This window comes from Castor canadensis, chromosome 1 (assembly GCF_047511655.1).
Source record: "Castor canadensis chromosome 1, mCasCan1.hap1v2, whole genome shotgun sequence".
Classification (NCBI taxonomy): domain Eukaryota; kingdom Metazoa; phylum Chordata; class Mammalia; order Rodentia; family Castoridae; genus Castor; species Castor canadensis.
The window spans coordinates 57,161,466-57,181,746 of NC_133386.1; the positions used below are offsets into that span (position 1 = coordinate 57,161,466).

The 20,281-nt window shown below is 36.9% G+C and overlaps 1 protein-coding gene across 1 annotated transcript in view; it reads right to left on the bottom strand.

The window, feature by feature from the left end:
• The window catches only part of Lin28b (lin-28 homolog B), a 119,514-nt gene extending 101,444 nt beyond the window's left edge, over window positions 1-18,070 (bottom strand). The window contains exons 1-3 of the mRNA XM_074077755.1: window positions 17,944-18,070; window positions 8,796-8,844; window positions 1,154-1,338 (exon numbers count right to left, since the gene is read on the bottom strand). Of these exons, the coding sequence (XP_073933856.1) occupies window positions 1,154-1,338; window positions 8,796-8,832 (222 nt within the window). The 5' untranslated portion in view covers window positions 8,833-8,844; window positions 17,944-18,070. The remainder of the gene's footprint in view (window positions 1-1,153; window positions 1,339-8,795; window positions 8,845-17,943) is intronic.
• Window positions 18,071-20,281: the final 2,211 nt, after the last annotated feature.

Genomic DNA, 20,281 nt, shown 5'->3' on the forward strand with positions numbered 1-20,281 from the left:
TATACATGTAATTTGAAGATGATAGTCCTTTGGGGACAGAGGGAAGATGGGGTGTAAATACTACCAGAACACAAAACAGTATCAAATAAACATCAGTTTTCAACAGAGATACTATGTCCACCTATATAGTATTACCAACTCTTAGTCAATTCTTTTTAACTTCAATGTCCAGCCAAAACAAACCTCTTCACTCCTAAGCCTCTTTATTTCTAACTATTACTTCGCTATGAAAACTTCTATTTTTCTTAACTTCTTTTGATGAAACAGATAGGCTTGCAAAATAAATATTTTTACTATTAAGAGACTAATGAATAGAAAGAAATGACAGAATAAGAGATACCAATTTATCACTTGCTGAGCAAACTTTTGAAAATGGGAAGCAATGACATTCTGTTTGGTATTTAAGCATCTTTAAAAATTATAACACAACATAAGCAGTGGTGGAAATTTACCCCAAGTAGCAGACCAGTACATTTTAAACACACCATCTACAGCTGCCTTTGGCTGGATTTTTTTTAAGTTCTCTTAAAGAGACAGTATGCTTGGACCAATGCTCTACCAGGAGCACAGTTCTTAAATGATTACCAAGAATCCTCTCTGGCATTTCTTCAAATCCACTCCAGGCCAACAATGTTGTATTTCATTTTATTGTGAAATCCAATTGTTTTGATCTGAATCCGTAAATGACTATTGGGCTGACGGGATAAAATAATACAAGGGGCTACTATTAGCAGATGTGACTAAAATAAGGGCAACCTATACATTTCTTACAACAGCAAAATGTTTTCCTTTTTTAAAAATTTTCTTAAAATGATTGTTTCTTCATTCATCTTTCCCTAAGTCACTAGACACAGACGACTGAGTAAGTTGCACCCATAACACCGGAAGCTGCCAGACTGCAATTTCACTGTCTGAAGAGGAGGAAATGCTAATAACGTCAACCAAAGTCCAAATAGTGACATATCAAAGATTTCGATTTCTGTTTAGGAAAAGATACCCTGGAAGGAGCTTGTACCCAATACCCTAAAACTGGATTGTCACTCGATTTTGAGAAAGATCTTATCTTTCAATATACCTAACATTATTGCAGGTTTATTAACAAAACTACAAATCAAGTCCTCCATATGGAAAAAGGCAGAAAAAAATTGCTTACTTGGTGTACAAACACATCGACGGGAAGGTCCAAGGGGCGCCCCTCTCGGCTCACCATAGAGATAAACCCGAATCCCATGCGCACGTTGAACCACTTACAGTGGCCTGCCCCGTGCAGGACCGGGGACTCCTCGTCCGCCGGCTCCGTGCGCCCTGGCTCCTCTCCTCCACCTTTGCTCGCCCCGCCTGGGATGGAACCGGACAAAAAGTCAGTGAGCCAGCATTTCCACATCGTGCTCCTTGAAAAGGGGGGAGGGGGAGAGCTTGAGGGAGGAGGGAGAAAAGCTAGAAAAAAGCGTAAAAGCATTAGTAAACGGTTCAATTCCCTACACATATTTAAAATGAAAAGGGTTGAAAGAGAAGCGGGAAGCCACTCTTCTATCAATCACACCAACTTCCACATTTCTGTACATACGTGTACTTTTTCACTTAACTTCGATTTTCTGGTCACATATTACAGTACAGCATGCGATACTTTACTTGCATATTGCTGGTTATACATTGATCCCATTTACAAAGAGAAAATTTCAGCAACACTTTTCTCTGGTGAGTACGAGAAGGAAAGAGAAATCAAAACCCTGAAGATGGTTAGAGCTGCAAGTTAACACACAAGCTGTAGCAGGGAATCCAGGGTTGTCGGCAATGCGCACTCCCCTCCCCCCATAACTCTCAATTAAAGTTGGGGTGGGGTGGGGGAGGGGGCAGGTGTATAAAAGTTTTCTAGGTTCACTAACTGAAACTGCGCTTACTCACACTCACACAATTCAAACAATAGCCCCCTAAAAGCTTTTCAAGTTGTGAATCAGTGTGGGCGGTACAAAACATTTTTGGAGATCTGTAACAATAGGTTTGTGAAAGCCTCATTGCCCGATGGGTGGGTGGGGGGCAGGGGGGAGTTAGTGCCCAGTATTAGGATAAAAGGGGAAGAGGGACAGGCAAAGAAGGGTAAGAAACGGGGTGAGGGGAAAGCAAGAAGAAAGAAAATCATGGTAAAACAATAGAAAAGAATATTAACCTTCGGCCATGTTGCCCCACGGGCCTCAGCTCCAAACTCGAGAGATGAAAAGTTTCCCCTTGGAACAGAGTGGTCTTCGGCATCAACCTAACATCTTGATTTTGTGCGATCACAAATTTAGCTCGCATGGTCTAATGTGCTTTCCTTCTTTTGATTTTTTTTTTCCCCCTTCTCTCTCCAGTTTCTGGCCCCCCCTCAGCACACGTGACTTTGTCAATTACATGCTTTCTTGCTACTAATTTCACCTCGGATCCTTACGGGGCTGGCAAGAGGAAGAGATAACCAATCACCATTTCATCTGTGCTGACATCAAAATAATTTATGAATGAACACGAAAAAACTCCAGCATGTGATCTTAAAGACAATTTGGGACGCTCCTTTCCGATTAATCAGAACGCTGATTTCGTGCTTGTATTTAAGCACAATGGAGGTGCTGTGAGCGGTGGATTTAGCACAGCGCACAGTGCTGCCTGTGCACGCGTGCCCTGCACACAAGCCTGCCTGGGGGGGGGGGGCAGCCCAATAAAACGAAAGGTCCGACTCCCCCAGGAATTCAGCGACCCCACAGCAGCCAACCTCCCTGGACACTAGCGTTTCATTTAATTCTTAGGGGAAAACATTGTTTATAAAATATAAATTTATAAATTGCATCCCCATTAAACTTCACATAATGTTAATGCACACCTCCCAAAAGGCAAAGACACCCTATTAATGTATCCTGAATTTTTTTTTCAATTTAAAATAAAATTCTACCGGAAAAATTGCTATTGCCTTCATGCAGTCAAAGGGTATCTAGGTTTATCAGTTGGGAACATTTTAAGGAGGGCTGGTAGGGAATTGTACTTCACAGGTTTCTCCGCCATCTCTTTCCGGGGGAGGAGATGTGATTAATGACTTCCTAAATAACAGCCCAGTTTTCCAGTCTAGTATAGAGCGAACCTCAATCAGTGGCGATTGTTCCCCAAGAGCAGAAAGCAGAGACCAGAGTCGAGGGGGAGGGGAAAAAGAGGAGAGCGGTGGAGGGAGAGGCAGGGGCTGGTGGGGAGGGGAAGAAAAGGGCACGTGGTGAAAGGTAAATTCCTAGAATACTGACCGGACCCTGGCATTTTAAATGTCCACACCAGAGAGGGGGAGAGCTGAATAAACGAAAATTTAATAGCGCACTGGGCTCCTCCCCTCTCTTTGCCAAAAACCCGGTTTCAAAATGCTTCATTTTTACCTTTCAAATTGTTTCAAAAGATCATTATCATGAGATTCAACATTAACCCCTCATCGAATATTCTACTAAATACTATGGATTAACTAGAGATACTCTACTTCTTTTAAAGGATAAAATATCACCCGTTTTGAAACACTGAAAGGCACCCGCCAGTCTTTCTTCACCCCACCCCCATTCTCTTAAACAAGCAGTTTGCGGAAAAACTGTACAGATAGATACCACTTCCCTTCCGCAAAGCCAGCAGCTGACCCTCCCCCACCATGCCGCAAGCCCCCTCCGCATCTCTCCCAGCAAGCCCACATGCTAAGTGTTTCACACAACCCAAAATGTTGGGATTCTGAACCGAGAAGCTACTGAAAAACCCACATACACCTATTAACACCTCTTTGTCGTTTTAAACAACTAAGAAGAAATTTAAATTAACTGGTTCAGATCTGAAAGAAATGGATGTATCTAAAAACACAAATTATTTTCAGCAGCTTGTGGTAAAAGGTGTCAACAACAACTGATCAATTTGGAAAGATGTTTCATCTATTTCTTTTGTTGTTCTCAGAAAAGAAGGCAAGCTTTTATTTACTTTGAGGGGAATAACAATGTGCCAGCTGGTAGGGAAAAAAGAATAAGTGTAAAAATCCAAATGATTTTGTAAGTGTAACAAACTCTATGCTCTGAAAAAATTATTTGGTAACAAAACATTGGCCAGGCATTATTTTACAGTAGAAACTGGTAACTATTAATTACACTGATTTATAAGATGGCATTGAGGGTTAGACATGACATATACAAAATAAACTAATTTAAACATTTTTGTCTTAAACAATCACTTTTTAAAAATCAACATCTGTAACAGAGAAAAATAACCTGAAAAAATATTCATGTAAAATGTGTTGAAGTTGCTACAATTTACCAAAAAGTCATTATCGTAAAATTCACAGGCCAGTAGTTAGGTTTTTTTAAACATTTATGATAAATCTACAAGTTTTTAATTAGAAAAAAGTTTACTCATAAAAATCAGAAAACAGTAAGTGGATTTTGAGTTGTTTGTTAAATTCGACAAAATTCAAACCTATCAGTACGTAAATGAAAGTGTAGAATACCACAGCTAAACCACACGGGATGGTACAGTTATGAGATTCACAGTTGTGCCAGATTGGGGGCCTCCAGTATTAGAGGAATTAAGGTAGGGTTCACTGGACTGGTCACTGGTGTCAGAGGTTATCGACTCATTCATTTCCTGAGAGGTACATCAGCCTTTCAAGTTGTATAGAAGGCTTTTTTTTAAACAGGGAACCCTGAGAAATCTTATAAAATTCATTCACAAAGAATTTAAGGCAAATGCATTTACATACTTTAGGGGTGGGATTACAAAAAGGAGAGAAGGAATCAGGGAAGTCTAGAGAAAGAAGGAAAAGAAGAAAGAGAGAGGGAAGGAGGCTCTGGAAAGGCAGAGGAGTGAAGGAGATGTAGAGTCTCACACACCATTTTAAGGACATGGCACTGTCTTTTAAACAGATTTGTCTTTTCTCTCCCTCCCAAATCTTTCGAGCCTAAGATCCTTTTATAAACTGACCATAAGTTCTTAAAGCCCGTAGAATCCTTCTTTCACATAAAATGGTCCTATGAGTGTCCTACAATGCTTTCCAATTTGTCACCTTTCTTAAGTCTTCTGGTTTTAATTTTTCTCTCATTTCCTATTTGTTTTTAGTGCCAGAAAGATCCGTGTTTGACTCAAAATGCTTGTTTTATACCTGCAAAGGCCAAATGTTTTATAGCCTGATTTATCACAGTTCTTTCAAAATGTCTTTAAAATGAATTCAAGTAGCTACAAAGAATCATCAACGCAGTGGGGTGGAGAATCAAAAAAATAATCAGATGTCCTTTAGTTACCACAATTTCAGGTTTCCCCATTTTAAAATGGAGGTACACATATTCTTTCACAAACCCACAACTGAGCAAGGAGCAAAAAGAAGAGTGAGAGCCCACCTTCGTTATTTTCAACTATAAGCAAGGAGTGATTTCTATTAAAGCAGAAACAATGCTTCAGTTCTTCTTAAAACTAGGAGGAGGGGCTGTCCTCTCCTCCCCACAAATAAGGTTGGTCTGTAGCCCCAGCACTGTCTTTGCAGCCTGGGCGCTTACACGCAGCTTGGGGCTCCAGGGTCCCCAGGACATTCCCCCACCAACACCACACACACACCCACACACCCACACACCCACACCCACACACACACACACACACACACACACAACAAACCTGCCCTTTCCAGTCTATAAATTCCTCTCATCTTCCTCTCCTGTCACCTTTCCCTTTATTGTCATACCACCACCTCCTCTCCAGAAGTCAGTCATTTTGAAGAAGCCTGGAGATGTCTCACTAATTAAGGGATTTTTACATTTCTCACCTTGTCCCCAAGAACAAACAAAAGAAACCCTTGCCTTCACAACAAGCGCAAAAACACTAGGTACAATCAAGTATTTTTACCAAATTTCCAACATGCATGATTTATAATGATCCCTTTATAAGACGCCATAACCTTCTAAATCTAAGATGGGGAGGTAAAGGGGAGAGGGAGAATGGGAGAACCCAAGAAAATGATTTTCCCCGCCCCCACTCGCCTCTGTCTTCCATCAGTCCCGCGCTTGCACCCACAGCTCCCACCCGAAGCCACGGCCACAAGAAATGCGCCTTCCTCTGCCGGAGCTGGGGAGGCCGCCCGCCCTCAGGGAGGGGTGCGCTTGGCCTGTGGATCTGGGGACCTAGGTCTACACACCCCCGTGCGGTCCTTCCCGCGTAAAAGCTGCCGACCGCATGTCGGGGAAAGAGACCCGATTCCACCCACTCTCTGAGTCTCTGTAAACTACTTGGCAGTAACTTTCCTGATACCTTAAAACATGGGACCTGTAGAAAGGAGGACCCGACCCGGAGTGTTGGTGGAAGCTCTTGGAACCTGGGGCGCTTTGTTTTTGTTTCCAAAAGCAAAATTCCGTTCTCATTTGATTTTCCTACCTGGAGACAAAATGCTCTGGCTTAAAAAAAAATTGTTGCTTTTAAGAGTTTTTCACAGCTGTAAAAAACTCTTAAATTTTTCTTTATATACCCTAACATATTTCTCTGAGAATAATTACATAAAATTATAGTACAGGAACCGATGAGCACAAATTTTAACTTTTCCATTGAAATTGCTTTTACATTTCAAAGAACAAGCATTTGGAAATGCTTTCTTCTTTTTGGTCAGTTGTGTTTCAGTAAAGTATTTGAAGCAACAAAATAAATTCAGAAAAGGGACATTATTTTAAGGCCACCATTTTCCTTAAAAAAGTCTTTTTTAAAAAAACAGAATAGCAAAATCTCCTGTTGTATTAACATATTTCTCTCCCAGTAAAAAAATAAATAAATAAAAATTTTAGGCTCCCTCTTCCCAAATATTTTTCAAACTGTGCTCAACAAATTCTTAGATTTTAATGAAAATAGCAACAGGTTAGAAAAATCATAGGAGTAAGCTTTACTGCTATTTTGCTCAGAATAGCACAAAAGAAAATGTCATGATTTGTTTGAAAAATGAAAGGCACTAGTTACTATCTGTATTACTTGAACATGTATGTTTCATAAATTATAGATTTTTTTGCAGTAAGTAGAAAATTCTGAGTATGTGGGGGAAAAACATGAAATAATGCATACATATAATTATTTCTCCTTCCTCTAAAGGTTTATCATTTAAAATTTAATCTTATCAAAAGAAATTATCAACTGGAAGGAGAGCATGGACTCAGGTATTATTTCTATACTTACACTCTGACTTATTTGTAGGCAGAGGACAGGTATATCAGACATTGGGGAAAAAGAACAGTGGGGGATAAAAGATGACAAGTGAGAACTCTTCAGGCTTTAAAGATGTCTGTGTGGGAAGCTAAACTATGGAGAAAAGCATCCAGATATCTGGTCCCATTCTCTAACTTGTGGTCTCTGGCCACTTCTCTGGGCCTCACTTTCCTCTTTTACAGAGTAATGAGATAGTCAAAGTCTTTCAGCTTAAAATGTAATCCATACAAATAACTTGCTTTAGTGAAAGTGGAACCTTTCCTCTCCAAACCCCCTTTTTAATCACAAGGAAACAGAGACATGAAACTTTATTGCTGTCACTTAACACATTGGTGTTAACATTATTTCACAACAGAAAAGAAAATACATCTCTGGACTAACCCCAGTTTGCCCCCAGGAAAAAAACCACAATCAATAATAGAGGAAACTAGTTGGTATATTAAAATATTGTAGCAACTTTGAAGGATTTTGTTTTTCACAACATTCCTTAAAACACTGTCTCCATGTTCAAGGATATACCACAAAGTGTTGTCCAAAGGCAATTCCTATCATGGCTTTTTCCCTTTAAACTTTTGATCCTTACTATTTTCTTCTGGCTACTCACAATCTTTACTTGATAAGTTTAATAACAGAATAACATAATTTTATTTGTTCTATGAATACATATATCACAGCTTGTATGTGTGTTTTCAAAGGAGTACAGGTCAAAAACTGAATCAAGATATATTAAGGGCAGAAGCCAGTGTTAACACATTATAATCAAATAAAATTTTTGCCTAAAAATAGTATTATATGTTAATTTCAGAAATATGAGAAAATAAACTAGGTTTATTTTCTAGTCTAGGCTTAAAATGTTGCAAGTTCAAATGACTCAGGGGGTTTTTTTGTTTTGTTTTGTTTGTGGTACTGGGGTTTGAACTGAGGGCCTACACCTTGAGCCACTCTACCAGCCCTTTTTTTGTGATCGGTATTTTCAAGATAGGGTCTCTCAAACTATTTGCCCGGCTGCCTTCAAACTGAGATCCTCCTGATCTCTGCCTCCTTTCACTAGGATTATAGACATGAGCCACCAGCGCCCACAAAAGGATAATGAGCAAAGTTTGATACTCATTCATGAAAAGCAATATAAATGGAGCTCTGGATTAGGGAAATTGCCCAAAAGTCTAATATGTTGTATTGTGCTATTTATGTTTAGATGAATTATTTTAGAACAGCACTATGTCTCTATTTTTAGTGTAATGATTAGATATTTGTTAGTACTTATTGAGAATCACAAAAAATGAGTAAGCAATTATACTTTTCCTTCATCTCCATGAACCTTTAAATATCTGTTATCTATCTTGCTTGGGGAATCACAAAACCCAATAATGCTAAAATCAGGAAGAAAGGAGGTAATGAGAAGATGCCATCCATGTTCCAGCAGACATAGCAGCTTTATAGACAGTGTTCTAAATGAAGTATAGTAGGACAACCATCTTGCCAAATTGCAAAGTCAAAATGGAGATATCCTAAGGATCAGTCAAGCTCTCATATACCTCTAGTGATCTTTTTAAAACATTAGTTAAGTAAAATATTTAGAAATGACTAACCTGGGGCTGACGAAATCTGGTTGAATGACCTCATCATCTTCTGAAGAACCTAAAATCAAAGAGCTCAAGTCAGTACTACATTAATTGCCTATTTAATTGCCTCTTCTTCAGCTTAATGGCTCATTAGAAAGCAATAAAATGCCCAGGTTTTGACTCTGTGAAATGACCTGTAAACTTTTTTTTTATACAGTTTAAGACTCATCTAGCAAAAACAGATAACCAATTAGCATAAACTTGTCTATTTCTATTAAAGGACATTTGTTGTAAAAACATTTTAGACAAGAACATTCAGACATCATAAAGATCACAATTTCATGAGCAGTGTTATTTTAAAATTTTTTAATATTTAATTTTACAATGTAATTCAATAATCTTAATATTTTTTCAACCACAGTTCAGATCTACTTAACCTACAATGTATGGTTTTTTTTTTTTTAATTTTGGAAGTACTGGGATTTGAACTCAGGGCTTCACACTTGCTAGGCAGGTCCTCTACTATATGAGCCACTCCTCCAGGCTGTCATTGTGTTTCTTAATGAACATGACTATTCTCTTCAGATATTTTAGCAGATAAATCATGAGAAACTAATTATGGTATTGTACCATCGATACTGGATCTCTGTTACATTTTTGAGAGAAAATTAGTAACACATTTAGTCACTAAATATAAAGATCTAATATGCATTAATACAAAATTTAAAAAGCAAAAAGTTCATTTTAAAAATAAGTAGTGTTTCTAATATAGCCACTAGCAGATCCCACAACACAATGACACTTGCAATAAACAGGCCACACAAGCAATAGCACTGGGAAGAGAAACTCCTGGTGGCCACTGAATTATCATTTATATCCTTGGATTGGAGTTACTGAAGTATGAAAAACAGATTGGTTTGAATATGCAGCCTCTCATCTGCTACTACCCAGTGTTGTTCTTCTTTCCTTAACTCAGTTTTAGACTTTAGAACTAGGAATACCATATAAATGCAAATAAAATAAACTATTAGGTGTAAATTCTTTAAGTTGCAATCTAATTTTCTTCTCAAAAGGAAATAGAGGCTTTTCCATGTACAGAGTTCTACTGAATGTTGACCCAAGATTCTTCTTACAAAGGTTAACAATCCCACTAAGATTTGAAAAGAATAGAGGAAGAATGTGAACAAAAGGCACGTGAACTTTTGTACATTAAATCCTTCAGTTATCCTGTGTTTACAACAAAAAGACACAAGATAATGGCAGACCCTAACAAAGTTATTTAAACTTACTGAAATTGAGCTTTCCTTTACATTGAGCCTGTATCAAGTCTCAGTTTACACATTTGGTTTCTATGTAGGTATATTTAATTATTACATGCTTTTTCAGCAAAAATCTGGCTTATGCCTTTTATTTTAATAGCCCATAAATCTATGCTTAATTCTCTGTAGCTGCTCACATTTACATTCAAAGTTCAAGCCAATGTACTTTAAAAGATGTGCAAATGCAATAGATAAGGATTGTTAACAATTTTAAAAAATAATTTGGAAAGTTATAATTGATAGGTTTAATGACGCCAAAATCAACGTAAGAAGGCTGGCTAAATAATGTTATTTAATTAAAGAGTTCTAACTATGGCCAGGCATGGGAGTACCTATCTGTAATCTCGGCACTGAAGAAGCTGAGGAAGGAGGACTATTAACTAGTTCAAAGCCAGTCTGGGCTATTACATAGTGAAACTCTGCCTTAAAAAAAAAAAAAAGACAAAAAAGAACAAGAAAACGACAGACAGAGAGAGCTCTCTAACTATGAGCTTTTGGTGTTTTTGTTGTTGTTGTTTTTTGTTTTTAAAAGAAAGAAGAAAAACCTAGAAACCAGTCAATATGAATGATAAGGATGTTCAGATTTTTTTAGTCTAAACCTACATCAGATGTTTTTGGTTAATAATTTTAATATTAACATCCCTTTCAGCAGAAAAGTTAAATGGAATTATTCATACATTGCACTATTCTTGAGGTTTCTTCTTTTTTTATGTGGTGCTGGGGATAGAACCTAGGGCCTTGAGTGTGGTGATCTACCAGTGAGTTACACTGACACTGTTGTTACATAATGGTTTAAATTTTTTTAAAAAAAACAAGAGTTGTTAAACAGAATTAGATTTAAACATGGAATATAATCCATCCATCTAATATTTACTGAACGACAATTATAGGAAGGAGATAGTTAAATAATATATGATTTGGACTTTAAACGTTGGTTATTCTTAAGCTACTTTTTTGAAAGAATTAAAATAATTCCTTAAATGCATGATACTCCAAAAATGGCTTTTTATGTTTTATATATGGGTAGTTTACTTAGAATTGTAATTATCAGTAAAACATGTCATAAGAATTCATTAGAAAACAAAATCTACTTGAAACTGAAATCCTGAAATACTCTTCCACCCCTTCCTTAGCTAGTCTGTATTCACCATGTAAATCTCCACCTAAAGCTGGTTTCCTACTGTTTCTTACCTAGGAATATTGGATTGGACTTTATTGTAATAGCCTGTGAAAGATGTTCTTTCTCCCAACTGGACTCTGCCCTATGGTGGTAAAGACTGCAGTATATAATCAGCTCACTATTGTAATCCTTGCATTCTTTACTGTTCAATACATTTTTTTTTTAATAAATCAATGATAATGAATTTCTGTACCTGGGCTGATAATCTCTAGGATGGCTTTTATGGAAAATAAAAAACATTTGTACCTAAAACATTTTTAAAAATCACCTTTTCATATGGAAAATGTGACAGGCATTGATCATTTGACTAATGCAAACATAAAGTAATTCCAACTTTATTTTATTTTAAATATATAGGGGCTGGGAAGGTAACTCAGTGGCAGAGCTACACATGCCTAGCATGGGTGAGGCCCTGGGTTCAATCCCCAGCAACATATGCACACATTCATTCATTCATTCATTCTCATTCTCTGTGTCTCTGTCCTACCCCTCCACACACACACGTTATATGGACTTACTCTTATAGAACTGCCAATTGCAAACATTTTTAGACATCATATTTCTTCCAATTCAAATACACTCAAACACACTAAAATATTCTTAAGTATTTTATATGGTATCGATTGTTAGAAGCCATTATTTTAAGTAAATGTAAAATCATTGCTATTATGAATTGTTATTTCAAAAACTATCAAGCTGTTAAGCCCAGAGAACTGAGTAATGAATAAAAAATAGTACTATATAACACATTACTCAGAACTTTATTTCAATTCTTCAAACTCAAGTACTACCAAAAAAAAACTTTATTTCAATTTAATTTATATCTTAACTTTTACTTCTAACATTTACAAAAAACTAGTTATTTCAAGTTTGTAAAGTGATTTAGCAATCAAGAATAATATTCACCATAATAAAATATTTCATTAATCTTATCAAAATTTCTGAAAAAATTTAAAACTATTAAAGATAATTTGCTTGTTATTATCAGTATCTTCTAAAATATAATTGTAAAGTACATTATAATTAATTAAACAGTCATCTTATAACTCATAACAAAAATCAGTCTATACTGAGTACCACCTCAACTTATCATTTGTACTAAATTCATTTTTGGAAAGCAAAGTAGACAACAATGTAATTTTTCTTAGAAGAATAGCTAGGGGAAAAGAAATTTTAATGGAGACTACTTAAAATCACATAGCAAATGTACTACCCAAACACCAGAGTAAAACCTAGAGCAAAATATGTATTTACATTGGCTATAACTTAAAATACAATAAATACACATATCAAATAAAATAGATGGGGAAATTTAACACTGAAGTAAACATAGATGCTTTATCAAAATGAGGACAGAACACTGTCCTCTAAAAGAATGTTTACTATGAATTAAAACTTGACTGTATTTATTTGCAAATTAGTCAACAGGCTAAATTCAAATGCAACCTAAGCAAAATCAGGATAAATTATTTTGCAGTTTAACCAAACATGCTACTATAATTTTAGATGTAACTGTACACATTGCTTATGTTGAATCCTCAATCATATAGAGTATAAAGAAAACAATGTACCAAACATGAAATTAACACAAATATTTTACATGCAACTTTATGCAGTTAAAAAACTTTAGACTATTGAACTTTTAAAATAGGAAGTTTCATATTTGATAAAATATTTTGAGAACAGAAAATTTTGTATTACTTAATGAAAGCACATTTCAAAGTTGTATTTTTTTCGTATTTACAAACCGTATGAATTAACTTACAACACATTATATGAAACATTAGAGGGTAGTTTTTGTAATACTGCTGAATCACAGAGATGAATTTAACTTTCTCAGATGTTTTAAAAATTGAAATTTTATTGGTTTTGTAAGATACAGACTTATTTCTCTTCAAATGCTAGGAATAAGTTGTAGAAAATAAAAAACTAATGAATAATAACTTCAGTCAACTAGCATATAGTCAAGATTGTGTAAAGGCAAAGATCATGGTTTTGCCAATGCAAATGCTTATACTTTCCAACATATGAAACAACAGGTTTCTGTAATAAAGCACACAGGTGAGTGAGTCACAGCTTAAGTTACATCAAATAGAAGAAAAATTGTAAATGTAATAGTAGTTTTAGTTACAAGAAAGAGTCAAAATAGTAACAAAATTCCTGTCTTTAAAAAGCTAATCACATATATTTTGAAGACCCACCAGAACCCTATGATAAAAAATTTAAGGCAGCTTCTTCAAAAAAATAAAATTATTCCAAGTAAAACTGAACACTTCTATTTAATTACAATATCAACAAAAGAATTTTATTTGACATGCATTTTAAGTTTTAATATTAATCGTTTAATTGATTAAAATTTAATCATTAAATTTTTTATTGCCAGAGATTTAAGAATTAAATGAGAACTTTTACACTATTCTAAATATTTTCAACATAAACATTTAAAAAATATTTTCATAAAATAAAGATAGAGCTGTTTGAGAGGTTGCTCATGATTACATCACTGACAGTGACTTAATGGTGCAATAAATGTAATACTCTATAAATAACAGCAGTTTAGTAGAGAGTAAATCAACAGATGCAAAAATAGCCATAATTTACAGATTTTTTCCTAAAACTTAAAAAATACCAAAAAACTATAGACTATTTTTAAACTACACATAGTCAAGAATATTTTAGTTGAAATTTTTGAAGATTCTAAACAAATGTATAATTATTTGAAAAACATAAAAGTAGTATTTCAACTCTTACATTCCTAAATACATCATAAAAGAGTGATTTGAAAATATCTACACATTTTAAAACATGTTTTTCTGCCATTAAAGTAGTCATTCAACACTAAGACCTTTTTCTATATAATTAGGCTTTTGTTCAGCCATGAAAAAACTAGAAACTGATTGCTTGAAAATGAGCTGCATGCCCTTTGTCCAGGCTTGGTCACCTTTGACCCTTAATTTGATTATCCTACGTATGAACCCATTCTATTTTTAGGAAAATAATGTCAAAGTTCTATGTTTAAAATAGTACTTATTGCTGAAATAGTAAATATATTACACATTCCTTTTCAGGTAATTTCTACAGTTGTTTCAAACCAGTGTTTATCTCATACAACAATGAACGTATTATATTACCATAAGTGCTGAAAGCTGGTAACAACAGAAAATTTCCCCTCAATGCTAATCAACATCCCAATTTCAAACTTTTCTTTCCTTTATTTAGATAATTTTTTGTATTATTGTTTCAATATGGAATTTATTTCATGAGTGACTTCTAATTAGATTATATTTGATAAATTCATGTTTTGATGTTGGTTTTCAGAGTGCCAGAATACGAAAGAAAAGTTCAAATTACAGTGGTATCAGCTAAAGTTGTACAGTTTTTGAGTTAATTCACTGGGTGATTAAAATGGTTTTAAAATCTTGTCATAATCTGGAAGTGGCCACTTTCAAAGAAAGAGAAAATCTCTAGCATCAATCCTATTGAGTTTGTTGATACTATTCAAAATCAATGTTATATAATAAATTAATACTCAAGGATTAAATTTCTCTACCACAATTTCTGGGTGATAGCAATTCAACTAGATTAAAACAAACAAAAATAAATAAAAATATGTATGAAATATTTATCTACCATTTCTTTTATCCATGATGCTACCTGAAATGCAATTTCTGTGTTTAGTTTTCAGTTAGATTGAGCAGTGTCCAATATGGCTGTCTTGATTCAGCACTATGGTCAGCGACTTCATAGAGTGTCATTGTGTCTGAGAAATTCAACACAATACTATTAACCCTGTTCGTTGTGGGCACATTTCTCAAACCAATGTAATTCTATATATCACATATTCCTAGATATGTTCATATAAATCAATCTTAAGTATCTGAATGCAAAGAATTTTCATTGTTCTGCTTGGCAAACTAGGAATTCTTTCCCTTGTAGTTCATATAAAACAGTACCTATTTGTAATGAAAATATAGTCCCTGTAAAGTGGAAGAAAATCAAATATTGGTTCTACAGCATTTAAACATACATTTTGAGCATTTAAGAATTTTAAAAGAAAATTAAATTCTCCTCAAATATACCAAATAAGGAAATCTTTCACCTGGCAAACATTTTAATGTCTCATTCATTATCAATAGCTTTAATTAATTCTAAGTTGATTCATGTCTGTATCCCCCCTTTTCTTTTTTCTTGATCAACTTAAATTAACTATGGATTAAGTTAAACGTTTAGGGATCATTTCTCACCTCAGATCGCTAAGATAGTCCCTAAATTTTATTAGCACTTCAATAATTTTAAAGAGACATCAGTCCCTGTATCTGAAGCCTGTGATGCATGTGTTTTAGTTAATAACATTTTCTCCTTTAATAAAAAATTGTAAATTATAACAATGTGTTACGAATTCCAAAGTGATCAGATACCAAGCATCATTAAAGTTTCAGATATGTAAGAGCTGCTTAATCTTTTCTTTCTTCAGAATCAACACAAACCTCCCCCCCTGCAAAAAAAAAACCTTAGATTTACTGTATTTACTAAAACTCTGGTGACTTTTTAGAACTTAAATGTACAATGCCCTTTAAAATAAGTCATTCTAAAAACTAATATTGAGCACAATTAAAAATCTCAATCTTCTTCACTTACAAAGATTGACCATATTTACACACACACACCCCCCAGTAGATTTTGTATTGAATTCCTGATTAATTCCACAACAAATTTTTCATTCTTTCTAAAAGAGGTATGACCACAGAACATGTATCATAAGACATTCTACAATCTGAAAGGGTTAATGGGAATATAATCATTGGATCATTTGGTTCCAGATCTATTGAGAAGTTTCTATAAACAGTTCCAAGAACCAATATGCATTACAAATTGATTCAATTCCTTAACTTCTTAAGTTATTATATTACCAAGCAACGATTAGCTGATCCTATTTGTAAAACAGTAAAGTCCGATAAAACTTACTCGTTGGCATATTGTTCTCCCCCCACACGCACCTTAGTACTAGAAAGAGGCCTGTGTCAGTTTAGTTCCAAAAGCTCTTTAGGAAATTAAGCACATTGGGTTGCAGTAATTCATAAATACAAAGATAAATAATTTGAGAAGCAAGAACTGTCCCCAAAATAGACAAGGTTTAATTACTAATCTAAATGGAATTCTGATTATCACATGTTCTTTTATTAATTTATAGACAATTCCTCTATCAAATCTGTGCAAATCCACTGCAGGAAAAAATGACATAGATCTCACGACAAATCGAATTTTTAAAATCATACAAAATCGGCATACATTTCCAAGAACTCGATTTGAATTTAATTTTCTTGAAAGCTTTCATAAAATTAAATAAATTTGTGGTTTCGGAATTTATTAGACTTAGTATTTTCTAAAAATCATTTTTGCATTATCAAAATATGACAATCTGCACACACAAAAAATAAGACACGACGATTTTCTTGATCAGAGTAAAAATCAGTTTGATACTTTTCCAACCATATTGTAAAATGTTTTAAATTCATTCAAATACTAGTTGTCATGTGTAATTTCACTTCCACAATAAATAGGACCAAGAAATAAAAACTACAATAAAAACAGGAGGATAATGCATTTTCCCTTGCATTATCAATTCCAGGTATAAAATGCTCACGGGAGAATTCAGGTCCATGAACAGTAATATTACTTAGAAACCTTAAAAAAAAAAAAAAAAAAAAAAAAACCTGCCGATGAAAACAAACCAGCGAAAGAACTGCAGGGAAGTCAAGGCAACCCAGGCCCCCAAGATTTCATCCTGTGCTACATGAAACAATCCAAAATGGCGGACTTAATATTACTTACATTTAAGAAATTTCCGCAATGAGGGCAATAAATACATACTGTAAGATGTTACTTGAAAACACTCAACATGTATCAACACGCAATTAAAAAAAAAGTTTTTTGGAGTACAAATCCTTAAAGTGCCCGCATCCAGTGTTGCAGGAGTCAGTCAATGCTACTGCAAATATATCATTTCTTCTTTGTTTTTTTTTTTTTTCCTTCTCCAAAACTGCCTCAATCCAAGAGCGTTTTTTCCTCCGTTTTCTTCCAGTACCGATTTTAATTCATGAATTTACACCCATGGATGCCAGAGCAAAAAGGAGCCCCGACGCCTGCCTGGTACAAAGCAGCTGGGTTTGCGGAAAGCGCCACGGGGGGGGTGCGGGCGCCCCCTGGCGGCAAGACCCGCGTCCAAGGCGCCCGCACAGACCGCAGCCGCACCGCCCATCGCGCCCCGGGTCGCCGCACTCCCGCGCACCCCCTCCCTGCTTTTCTCCGGCGCCGAACCGACTCGGGCCGCGTCGTGCCCACCCGAGCCCCGACCTTGAGGCGCGGAGCTGGCAGGGAAAGGTGTGAACCCGGAAGTACATCGAACGGCCGCGTCTTGGGAACGACACCGGGCAATAAATCCAGGCCAGCGAAAAAAGGGATGCAGCGCCTGGGCTCCCGCGCCACAACTTGCTGCGCGACCTGTCACTTTCCCTCCTCGGCCCGTGCCCGGCTCTCGCGCGTCCTCTAGGCTCTCGGCTCCTCGAACTCCCCTCGACGGGGCTCACGTGCCCCACCCGGGACCGCGAGTGAGGTCCGCAGCGCGCACACCGCGGCCGCGCCCGCCCTTGCGGGTCGCGGGTAGCCGGCTGCTTACCTCCGTAGCCTCATGGTTGCGTCGCCGGCCAGGGAGTGAGCGGGGAAACGGGTGTGTGTGCGTGAGTGGCGTTCCGTCCGGGAGGAAGGGGCCTGGAGTCTGTCACTCACTTCCTGAGGGAAAGCCGGCCAGCGCGCGGCGGGGCCGGGAGGGTCAGCACATTGTCAGCGGAATCCGCTGTCGCCGCCGCAGCCCAGCGGGTGACGGGCCGCGGGGAGCGGGAAGGAGGGAGGGGTTGAGCTGGGGGGGGGGAAGGGACCCGCGGGCACAGCGGCGGCACCAGGCGGCTCGACTGAAGCCCTGCGTCAGGCGGCGGCACGCGCACACCTGCCCGTTGTTCCCGGCCGCGTCATTGGCTGCTGGCGCCGAGCGCGCGAGATTGAACCTTCCATTCATTCCTGGGCAGGCCGGGCGGCCGGGCGCGCGCCGCAGCGACGGAGCTTCCTCCGCCTCGCGCCTGGGCTCGCCCCCTACCCCTAGGGCGCGTCCCCGCGCGGGCCAAGGGCGCGCACGGCCGCCGCCTCCGACGGCGGTCCTGGGGAGGCTCCAAGTGCCCCGCCCCTCCCTGTGGTCCTGCTGCGCGCTGCGTGGGTCCCAGAGCCTGGTGGTTGACTGTTCTGAAGCGTAGCGCGGCGGTGAACCCATAAACGCTAGGGCTCAATGAAACCGTTAGAAGTGCTTAGAAGGTGCTGGAATCTTATCTGAAGCCCGGGTCTTCTTATCCTTCACTATATATGCTCTAGAGTGCAGCCTGTTAAGATAACTGCTAGCTAAAGTAACAATGTATCTCAGAATCCAGCTAACTCTTTGGTAGAACTGATTAAAGGGATTAAATATTTTAGCGAACTAAAACATACAGGGTACAGAAACAAAAAGGGGAAAACTTTAAAAATAGCTTATGAAGATTAGTTAGCTGGATAATTCTCTGCCTGAAAGGCTAATCTCCAAACCATTGCTTATGCTGTTCGTCCAATTTCTGGATTAGGATTGGCAAACCTGTTTAGCTATCAGGAATTGTCAGAGTCTAGAAAAGGGCATCTCTGGCCTTTGTCATCAGCAAACAAGCTGATGACAAACAAACCCCATTGTGATTCCCTTAAGGAATGTCCACATTGGCTATCTTCAGAAAATTCCCTAGATGGCTGCCTAATTCTCCATTGAGCCAGTGGAGAGTATCTTACTTTAATGATACCTTTTCATTGATGAATACATGAAGTATTTCTTACATAACTTAGTGAGTAGAACAGACGATTCTTGTAGATACAGTCCTCAGTTATAATCATTGTATCAGTCAGCTGCAGATGATTTGTTACAGTGCTATACCTACTTTGCATTATGATTCCAAATAGAATTTACAGGATCACTAGAAATGAAAAACAATTAACTATATATCACCATCTGAAATGTGATATGCTGACTTAAAAGCATTATCGTAATTTTTTATTTATGAGTGGAACTTACAATGGAGCACTAACAGAGTGAACTTTTGTTTTTTTAATAACTGTTTTAGGTGCTTTATAAGACTTTCAGTATAACTTCATGTGTGATGTATATTTATATAGTTAATCCTGAGAAGATTTCCAGACAGAAAATAAAAATTGAAACATAATCCAGAGTTGGTATTGTAAGCAATCAACAGGCCATCTTTTTTTTATTTCAAACTAATAATTATTGTGCAGCTGTCACAAAAATGAAAAATGGGACATTGTAATGATTAATGTATTCTCTCATGTTGGGTATGTAGAAAGGAAGATAATGAACTTAGTAGGCTAAGTACCTACTGAGGAATACTTTAACAAGACCAGAAGTAGATAAAAGACCACAAATTATAGATCTGGCAATTACTGTCTAAAAATGAATCTTTATACCTGAGGCCATGGAGATAATTTACCTTATTCTTAAAATTATATCCAATAATTGTTCCCAAAGAGAACAGCCCCTGTCTTAGTGTTAATATCTCCCATATCTACAACCGTGCTGGCACAGAGAGGACAAAAGAAATATCTTTAAATTAATATAGGCGAATTCATCCTCATTGCATTTTCAAGCAAAACTATGGCAAGATATTAGGAAATATAAAATGCAGTGTATTCCATCACTCTTGCCTTTATTTTTTTTGACTGGAATATATAAAAAAAATCCTAGACAACATGTCATTTTACTTATGAGCTACTAGTATTGTTAAAATGTTGAAAATGTAACTTCTTTACATATTTGAAAAATAGCGTTTCAAGAACTCATGTCTGTAATCCCAGATACTCAGGAAGGAGGTATTGGGAAAATCTTAGTTCGAGGCCAGCCCAGGCAAATTAGCAAGGCATAGTGGCACATCTGTAAT